The sequence below is a fragment of the Echinops telfairi genome, unplaced genomic scaffold (assembly GCF_000313985.2).
Source record: "Echinops telfairi isolate 266 unplaced genomic scaffold, ASM31398v2 ScPeMD7_2;HRSCAF=8, whole genome shotgun sequence".
NCBI lineage: Eukaryota > Metazoa > Chordata > Mammalia > Afrosoricida > Tenrecidae > Echinops > Echinops telfairi.
The window spans coordinates 59285146-59296014 of NW_022103898.1; the positions used below are offsets into that span (position 1 = coordinate 59285146).

At 36.3% G+C, this 10869-nt stretch overlaps 1 protein-coding gene across 1 annotated transcript in view; it reads right to left on the reverse strand.

Moving 5' to 3' along the window:
• The window catches only part of TRHDE (thyrotropin releasing hormone degrading enzyme), a 528098-nt gene that overhangs the window by 96554 nt on the left and 420675 nt on the right, over positions 1-10869 (reverse strand). Inside the window, exons 9-11 of the mRNA XM_004700783.2 lie at positions 8970-9066; positions 7865-7998; positions 7706-7761 (exon numbers count right to left, since the gene is read on the reverse strand). Coding sequence (XP_004700840.1) covers positions 7706-7761; positions 7865-7998; positions 8970-9066 — 287 coding nt within the window. The remainder of the gene's footprint in view (positions 1-7705; positions 7762-7864; positions 7999-8969; positions 9067-10869) is intronic.

The window sequence follows — 10869 nt, forward strand, 5'->3', positions numbered from 1 at the left end:
TCTGTGTTGAGGGAGTACTTGAGTCAAGGCCCAATGTCGATCTGCAACCTCAATTCTTAACATATAGATATAAGTACATAGATCTATTCCCCTCTCATTATATATATATATTTACATATGTACATGTCTGTATTTAGACATCTAAAAATGTTCTTTAACTCCTGGTTTTTTCTTTTATTTCCTTTTACTTTCCTCTTGTCCCACCATCATGTTCGGCCTTCATTCGGGTTTAGTGATTGCTTGCTGCTACATTGCCCTTGGTTAAGCCCTAATAGGCATCTGAAGCCCTTCTCGTCATTGATTTTAGTTCACTTGTTGTTCCCTTGTGCCTGGGTTGGTTTCCCCGCCCCCTTCCTTTCTCCCACCTCCCCTTCAGTATACCTCCGGAACCATCGGTCCATTCTTATCATCTCCGAATTGTTTACCCTACCTATCTTATTTAGATAGACATGCAGAGACAATAAAAAGCGCAAAAAGCAGGCAAAGCTGAAAAAAAAACAACAAAGGAAGTCAAAATCAACAAAATAACAGCAACAACAAAAAGAAAGCCACTGACAAAAATGGAAAAGCCTATAAATAGTTCAAGGTCTCTTTGTTGCCCTTTACAAGTGCTTTCCAGTCGAGTCCGATGGGCTGCCACACTCTGTCTCCAAAGTCTACTTTTGGTATTTGCTGGGGAATTCATCACTTTGCTCCCCTTGCTGCTCTGTTGCATGCCCTCAGTGTTTCCCTCCAGGGTGCTGGGGTCAGACCGGGCACAGTTCCCGCACTGTGTCTGCAGCTCTGTCCCCCTTAGCGCTATGGTTCAGTGAGGGACTTTGTGTCTCATGGTAGGGCCAGCCCTATGGTCCTCTGTGCGCATTGTCTGCTCTGAACAGAAATATCGTCCCCGGGGGTTGGTGGGCCAGGATGTTTTCCCTCCCTCTCCATCCCTCTTCCTTTCTCCTGTGAGCTCAAATCAGAAGTGCCCCTCTCCCCAGGCTGTAGGAGAGAGACCAAGCTTCTACCCGACGTGCCAAGAAGTGAATACAACATACCGGCATGTACCAGGGAACCAATAGACAAGTCTGTGGGGCCAGCCTCAAACCCAACGGTGTGGACACCCCCCCTACTTCCCTAGAAGAATTTACTTCAGAGGACAGCACCGAGACTGTAACTCTTGACAGGAGTTGAAAGCCTCATGTGGAGAAGTTAATGATTTCAAACTGCTGACCTTTCAGATTTCAGACCAACAGGTAGGTAGCCATTATGTCATCAGTGCTCCTCTACAATCATCAGGGATCAGAAGAGTAAATGCTGTGCTACAAGGTGAGAGCTGTTATAATATGGAGGCATGCAAACTAAAACTACACACACACACAAAAACAAGCATGTTACCACACAAGAAGCATATAGAATAATACAGAATTGCCCCCTAGGATTTCCAGCTTGCAAATCTTTATGGAAGCATCTCTCTCTCTCTCTCTCATGGCTGATGAGTTCAAGGGGACTTGCTAAAGAATACCTTATTCTTGATGGGGAGGGTAGAAAAGGCTTTTTTTTAAAGTAAAACCATTTTTTAAATGAATACTTATATCCTCAATTGACTAAGAGAATGGGGATTAGGCACAATTTCAAATACTTGGGAAAATTACTATGATTTGGGGTCAGGACAACTCCTGCTCAATTGTTTGAGGTTATATCCCACCCCTTACTTAAGAGCTGCCCAATTTTTGCTGAGTGACTTTTAACCTTGATGTCTCAGCTATAAAATTTTGATTAGTAACCAGTTCATGAAGTGGTTTGACTGAAAAGTATGAATGAGATCCTTCAGAAAATCCTCAGCTCAGTGCCTGATGCATGAGAATTTCATAAATATTTTCTAATCTTCTACTCAGTCTCTTTGAACATACTTAATAGAGCATGATGTAGTTAGACTCCAAAAGGTTGATAATAGATTAAATAACACAATTAGAGAATATTTACTAGAATACACTAAAATAGGAATGTCCTGCATGTCCAAGTAATGCTAAGCATTTCCCCAATTAAATCTGAGTCTGTATTGCTTGTTGTTAGTGCCTGGGTGTTAATTCCAACTCAGAGTGACATGCACAACAGAAAGACACACTGGACAATCTGACAATCTCTCCTGTGTGCGGTCTTTGCTGCAATAAAATCCCAAACCAAACTCACTGCCACCCAGTTGATGCCGACTCAGAGCAACCCTGTAGGACAAGATAGAACTGCCCCTGGAGGCTTCTGAGACTGTAACACGGTTGTTCTCAACCTTCCGAATGCCGTGATGCTTTCCTACAGTTCCTCATGTTGTGGTGACCCCCCACCCCCAACCATAGAATTATTTTCATTGCTACTTCATAACTGTAATTTTCCTACCCTTATGAATTGGGCGACCCCTGTGAAAGGGTTGCCTGACTCCCAAAGAGGTCATGACCCACCAGTTGAGAATCGCTGCTTTAATTCTTCATGGGAGTATTCAGTCCCAGCTTTCTCTCTAGGAGCGGCTGGTGATGTCTGGCTGCTGACCTTACCGCTAGCAGGTCGATGGATATTACTGTGCCACCAGGATTTCTAGAAGGAGACATTTTGTTCCTGCCAAAGCACTAGCTACTAGTAATTCTCCACATAATCTCAGGGTTGGGCAACTGTGAAATGTTCTAGCAGCTACTCTGATGCCAGACTGGCACTGGGATTCATTCATTACAGTTAGGGCTCCTACCTGCAAAAGAGTAAGAACCTAAGTGGTTCAAATGGTGAAGCGTTCAGCTACTCACCGAAAGGTTGGTGGTTCAAACTCACCCAGAACCTTCAGAGAAGAAGGCCTGGCTCTCTGCTTTCCAAGGATACCAGTCTTACAACACTGACGGCGTCATTTTACTCTGCACACATGAGCTTCTTCTTCGTCACTATCAACCGTGGGACTAGCCAGTCCTGAGGACACGTGCAAAGTACTTGGCATGAAGTCTCACCGTCCTTACCTTGAAGAAGCATTCTGTCCGTATTGTTTCAAAGACAGTTTGATCACTTTTTCAGGCCACCCATGTATATACAATATTCTTTGCCAATACTATATTCAAATGATTAATTCTTCTCCAGTCTTTTGCCATTCTGTGTCCCTCTGTCTCATGCATGTGAAGAGATTGAAAATATCACGACTTTGATAAGGCAAACTTTAATCCGGAAAGTGACATCTTAAAATGGTTGAATGTTGACCATTTTTTTTGGTACAGTAATTATGTATTCTTTCATTCTTTTTTAATGTTTCTTGCATTATTAAGTATATTGTCCATAGAATCCTTCAGTATTTTAGCTCAAGACTTGAGATTTTTTCTCATTTATTTCATTTTGAAAAATGCTGCATGTTCTTCTATTTAGGTTTTCTAACTAAACGTTTATGCATATTCATGATCATGCTTTACTTTGTCTTCTGGAGCCATCCTATAAAATTTTCAAGCCAGTCCTTTTACTTTGTCTTTAATTTTTCAATTTGCTTTAGCTGCTCTATGATCAATAAATAGCAAAGTTCCGAGTCTCTTCTGACATCCACTTTGATGTCTTCTACCTTTCCTTTCTTTTTAATGATTTTTTGTTTTCTTCATCTATGATGCTCATCCAAAAATGCATCTGGTCTTTAATCATTGATGTTCAAAGAATGCTGCAAGGCTATTATTGATATGTTTTCTAAATTCTGGTGGGATATACTCATCTGAATACTCATATTTTTCTCCTACTGGACTTTAAAAATTTTTTTTCAGTTACAATTTGAACTTGCACAGTAGCAATTGATGGTCTGTTCCATACTTTGCCCCTGGTTTAATTCTGGATAAGGATATTGAGCTTCCTTATATGCATTTCCACACATTGAGGAGATTGATTCCTGGGTATCGCATCCATATGTCTTTGTTTACAACTACATATGTTAAAATGAAGGAATCTCATGATCATTTTTAAAATTCATAATTATAGCTTTAATGACATTTCATATTCCCTGGTGAATTTTTATAAATGATAATAAAATGGTTTGTTTCAAGTGTTAGACTTCCAAAATTAAAATGGAAAGCAATGTTCTAACACAGTCAACAAGGAATATATATTAGGGGGATGTATATCTAATAATATTCTAACAGGCAGACAAAGGTTACAAATATTTTAAACATTCCATTTAAAAACAACATTTTAATGTGAATGAGTAAAAAATAATCACTTGTTTTCCATTTTCTTTCGCTCTCTGTCTTTAAAACATCGCTACTTGTTTTCTCAACAGCATTCTAAAACTTTCAGAATATGAGGAGGTACACCCCCAAAGGAAAAAAAAACACGGATTTATTTTTTTCAAAGCTATGTATTTAAATTTTTTACAAAACAACCTTTATCACCTTCAAAGTACTCTCCATTACATTAATACATTGTGGTTCCATTCTTAGAAACATTATCAAAAGTCCTCCGTTTGGATGGCTGACAGCACCTCCCTCATTATTTTCTTCACCTTCTATGTCCTCAAATGGCTGTCCTTTCATGCCCATCTGGATTCATGGACACAAAATGAAGTTGCACAGAGTGAGGTGAGTTAAGATGCATGGGGCCAGAGGGACATGCTGTTTTTTGCCCCAAATTAGCACACTGAGATGGCTACCTGAGCAGATGCACTGTTGTGGTGGCAGAGGCAGACCCCCCATCTGCCACAAATAAGGGGATTTTTGTAGCACAGTTACACTAACGTTTCAGAAACTCTAGATAGAAAGCTTGATTAATAATCTCACCTGGTGGAAGGAACTCCAAATGGATTATGAGTCAACATTTTTGTCTTTTCGAGATGTTGACGGATGTCCAGAACAAATTTTATCATCAATCGGCATTTCACCTTTCTTGAAATAAGAAAACTACTCATACACTTGAGTTTTTCCCACAGTGCTGTCCTTGTAAACTGTGTTCAACATCACAACAGTTTCTGAGGCATTTTTTCCAGGCAGGAAATAAAATTTCACAACTGAATCCTGTTCTCTTAAATTGGCCATCAGAAAAACTGAGCTTCCAGTGATACTGCTTTAAAAAAAAAATTTCACTGAGACCAGAAAGAACCTCCCCAGGTGATGCCCCTGGGTGCACTAAGAGCAAGTTGCTCACCTAGCAGGAAAAATGCACAGTATGAAAGTTCTGCCCAGTGGGGCTTTTTTCCATTTGGAGGGCGGGGGGTACCCCCTCTTTATATACATGTGTTTTTAAAGTCCTTCAGTTTTCTAAAGTAAATTGCCTTTTTATTAAAATAAATGGCATTGCCATTGAAGTGTAGAATCCTGTCCTTTTTAACAGATTGGGTTCTACCGTCCCACAAGTTGGCTGCAAATACTTGCTCTGTTAATTGCTAGCTGTCTTACATGGTCAAGTTAAATAACTTCTCTAATCCTTAGTTTCTTCATTCATAAGATAGTAATAATAATAGGATCATCCTACATATAGAAAACAAACCATTGAAAGGCAAAGACGTTACTTTGAGGACCAAGGCACCATGGTATTCTCTGTTCCCTCATACACACATGACATCGAATAAGTCGGACACTGTCATACACACATGACATTGAACAAGTCGGACACTGTCATACACACATGACATCGAACAAGTCGGACGCTGAGTAAGGAAGACTGAAGAAGAGTCAGCACATCTCAATTATGTTGCTGGCAAAAAAAAATGTTGAGAGTACGATGTATGTCAAGTGAATAAACACATCTGTCTCAGAAGAAGTACAGCCAGAATGCTGCTTCAACTTCATCTCATTTACTACGGACATGATGGAGACCAGTCCCTAGAAAGGAGTATCTCACTTGGTAAAGCAGAGGAGCAGAGAAAAAGCTGTATTGCCACCGTGGCTGCAATAGGATCAAGCCTAACAGTTGTGAGCGTGGCACAGGACGGGCATGTTAGTCCTGTTATACTTCGGGTCACTGTAAGTCAGAACAGACGTAAGGGCACCTAACAGCAGCAGCAACAACAAATCCTACATATTTCATAAGGCTTTATCAATTATTCATTAAATTAATAACTGTAAAGAGATTTGTGTCTGGTGCCTTTTAAGTTTCAGGTAATTGTTAGTTCTTGATATAATTTTTCTGCTAGTTACTTTATCTTTCCGTGGTAATTTATTGCATCCACTTGATTTTCATGATTTTTCTCTGGGTGCAATATTAGAGTAAGTGTATTCTCATTGACTTTCTGTATTTTTTGGAACTTCTATGTTGACTTAATCTTTCCACTATATCTAAAACATACTTTAAGTCTTTACATCATACTTTCAAGCAAGAAATACTTCTTAATCATGATTTACACACATAGATATCTCAAGAGATCCTCTCAATCTCTATTATTTCTAAATGTTTGCCCAATAAGTTGATGTTGTAATATGGAATAATTCATAATTACCCGGTTGTAAGCAAAAAATGTTTCTCATTAAACAACTGTATTGAATAAAGACAACTGTATTAGACATTTTATTGCTGCTAAATTATCCTTAGTTTTATCATTCTGTTAGGAGCTATTTTTGTACCTGAAGGTCTACCCAAAATGAGGCATTGACAGGATCACTCATCAAGTAACAGAAAATATTAATACAGGTTCTCGGCTTCTTTAACAATGAAAAAGGCAAAGACCAGAAATAAATTTCTTTTAAAAGAACCACTGAAAGTCCTTTGCCTGTTTTAATGAGGTTTCCCTTGTCTACTATTATTTATTTAATGGGTGCTGTTTTCTGAAACCTGATTCCAAACTTTGATTTTGCCTCTATCAATGTAATTATCTGGGATCGATATTTAGGCTCATTAGTTTTGATTAAATACAAAGCTCTAGGGAACTATATGCTTTTTAACATGTAGAAGAAAATTGATATTTGATGGAATATGCACACTGTGAAAGCAGTTTCAGGCCCCATTATGAGACAATGCCTAACGCATCAGACATCTCTAAGTGGTTTTCACAGTATCATAGGAGAATTAACATAATGAATGACAAACACGTAAGTTAAGAGAACTACTGTGTCCTAATCTGTAGCTTGTAAAATCAAATTACTAAATTAAAATTTGCATATGAAGCAGTACAAATGAGTCAGAACTAAGCTGTTATACTACTCAGTCTCCAAACTGAGTAAGTCACTTGGGTTTATTATCAAGTTATTTAATTTAAAGACTATGCAAAGCATAATTTACTTTAATAGTATAACAAATTATGAAAAAAGTATTAATGAAACTGCTACTATAAAATTGCTATGAATCTTGCCTTGAGATGCTTAATCTGTAGCTTTAATCAAAATTTGAAACTACCTGCTTCTGAAAAGCACTAGTTTTTCAAAATGCATCACATTTTAAAAAGATATACTAATCTATGTAAGAGAAAAAACTGCTAACACTTAAAAGTATAATCTATCAAACATTAAATATGGTGCAATGGCTCCATTTTGTAGAGTTAATTAGTGAAATGGTGAAGCAATTATTAATCTCCAGAGTGTTCAATTGAATTTTCAGTGAAATCGATCAAGCTTCTTCTGACTTGGAAACACCCTATGGCTACTATTGATCAAGATCATATGATTATAATTCATATCCCAAACCCAGAGCACATGAGGCAAATTATTCCAGAAGATTTCTCAGAACATATACGCAGTTGAATTTAACAGAGAAAGTCTCACTAGTATTGTGTAGTTCCATTGGAAAATATACCTACCTGGCTAGGCTGAAGGCATCGTCGATCAAACCTGCTCGGTTACTGACTGAGAGCACCTATGAGGCCAACCAGAAAAATATTTTTCTGGTTAGAAATTTTGAATTAAAATCCAGGGGTCATATCTGAAAACAGATTTTAAAGAGAAAATCCAGAATTTACCTCATGGTTCCTTATTAACTGTTCAATTAATAATCTCCAATTCCTTAGGTCATAGTTGACCCTAAAGTATCCAGTTTGATTGATGTTCCCCAACAACCAGCTTCCTTTGCCCAAAGAAGTGATCCTGTGGTGCTCTAAAAACAGCATGTTTTTCAGGATGAAATAGATTTAAATGTTAATGGCATATAAAGTATGTTTTCTTAATACCAAGTGTAAAATTACTAATAATCATTATTGCTCAATTAAAAGCTAATCTTTAACTTAATCATTTACATCTAGAATAAACTAGAAAATGTTTAGTTGGTTATAATTAGCCTTTATTCTTGATAAAATCCTTATCCCCTACACATAATTGTTTTCTCAACATATATTGACCTAACATCTACTTGTGTGACTGAGTTATATATACATCAAGTATATATACTTGAATGAAGACAAAAGTTTTGAGAACTACATTCTATTAATACATTCAGTAAGAAAGTCATGAAAACAATTGAGCTCATTTATTTCAAAGTCATGGGTGTACCTTGCCTTTTCCTTGTGCTTTCTTGGAAATACTATAAATAACAGATCATGCAGCATCATCAATAATGCTGGAAAAAGAAAGCTCATTTACTTAGGACTCTAATATTTCTACACATAATTAAAAACAAAGATAATAAATTCTGCTTATTGGAATCACCTTGGAAAATAGTAACTTGATTATATTAGCCTGCTAATTCAATTAAAGAAAGCGAGCCAGTAAAAACAACCTTATAACTTCCTACACATTTAACTCCTTCAAATATGGTACATATGGAGAATTCTATTCATTTTCAAATTTTTCCTTTTTTCACTTCCAAACCATAGGTCACAATTACAATGATTTTGTATTTTATTGTTGATTCTTTCAGAACTTACGTGTCCTAGAACCTGCATACTATTTATATAAAATATTTTTAATCTTTGTGCATAAATATAAGGAAAGATATGTAAGTATACATGTACATATGTATAAAACCACTGCCACTGAGTCAATTCTCACTCCCAGTGACCCTACAGGAAAGAATGGAACTGCTGCTCATGTTGCCAAGACTGTAAGTCGCTATGGGAACACTAGCCTCACCTCTCTCTGATGGAACAGCTGGTTCGTTTGAGCCACTTCTTGCAGCCCGAACTCTTAGCTTGCTGTGCCACCATATACTATATGATGTATTCATATTCTGTATTTACAAAGCCATCCAGAATTCAGCAGAGCTTATGCTAAAAAGTGTCTCATGTGTCTTAAGGGAAAAATAAATCATTTCCATGATGGTTCACACCAGAAAATGTATCACAGGAACCATGTGCAGCACATTGGAGTCAGCTTCAATCCATTGTCAATGTTTTTACATATCAGACTCCAAGTCGGGTATTCCTATTATTTCCCTAAGGACGCATTCAAACATATAGTTTTTGAATGGAATCTCTTTAAATAGAGTCCATCAGAAAATAATTCTATGACAAAAAGTATTGTGGACAAAATTGGCCATTAATTGCTCAGATCTGGAATGAAGTGGGAGATTTAGTTCAAATATGCTAGTGAGATGAAGAGGCAAATAGTACCGTCCAATAAAATATAATCCCAAACTATACTGAAAACAAAAATATAATATTTAATGTTTCAAAGAGCACTGCATTTTGGCCACATTTATATGTGGTACCCGTGCAAGTGAGGCTCAGACAGCTGTAACCGAATTGGCCAACACCGCTGAAAACAGTCCATCTCAGGTCTTCCACCTTCTAGTCTTCTTTCTAGGCTGCTCTATGCTCCTGACACAACGTGGTAACACTTTTACTATAACGAAGTACAAATTTTCACATTCCTTTTCTATCTCTTCTTTTAATTTGAAAGGAGAATGGCAGTTAAAAAAAACTAGAATAGAGGCAAGAAAGTCAGGCCCGACTATACATCTATACATAAATGTTTAAACTTATCGATAGCATATTCCATTTAAAAAAAAATCCCTTTACCTATAACCTGATGGACAAATAATGGCCTTTAATATCCCTTTCAATGCTACAATTCAATGGAAGAGAAGTGGTGTACATTCTCTTAGGTTGATAATTGATCTGTAGTTTAATAGTGGTGTTTAGAAGGAAAAGTCTACCAAGTTCTATTTTAGAGTATAAATGATTTTCTCCACCTATGAGACTTTATAATCTCCATTTTTTCAAAACTTTAATGTTTATCCACACAATTGGTATAAAGAAGCTTTAGAATATCATCCCCATTTTATGGATGTGATAATGACAGATATAATTAATAAGAAAATTTGGCAAGTATAAGTGAAAATAATCCCATAAAGATTTGAATTAATCTTCACACAAAAAAAATAAATAAAATTGAAACATTAAGGATACTGTTTTTGTTGATCAACTTTGACTTTGTTTTCAGGCATCTGTCCATCACAATGATCTATTCCCTATAAAATATTAAAACTATGACTGAATTCACAAATAAATTTGATCTCCCCCCCTATTAAGTAGTCACTTTATAGGTGATAATATTTAAAATTCAAGGTTAATATCTGAACATATAATTTAGGTTTTTACAAGTTTCAAATTGTCATGATTTATAATTATTAAATATAATTTAAAAGTTATTTCATGTTCATCTTTTATATAAATCTCATGTGATATAATTGGCTCTTGTTTTTAAATTAATTCCATCCAAAAATTTAAATCTATACTCAAATTAAAATAATATGTATGCATAAATGATAAAAGCAATTCTTATCCATTTTATGTAGTCTGGTCAGTAAAAAAGAAGGAAAGGAAAAAAAGGCAGCCATCTCTTGCTTTTAAGTATGCCATTATTAAGCTGATAACTAAAACCTGAAGGTTATTACTGTTCATGAATATTTTTATGTCTCTGCTATAAGTGAAATCTTTAGAGAAATAATCCCTTGCAAGATATAGTAATAGATTCTTAAATACCTTTTCAGTTCTAGTTAATTATATCCCTAAAATATTCTTCAAATTAA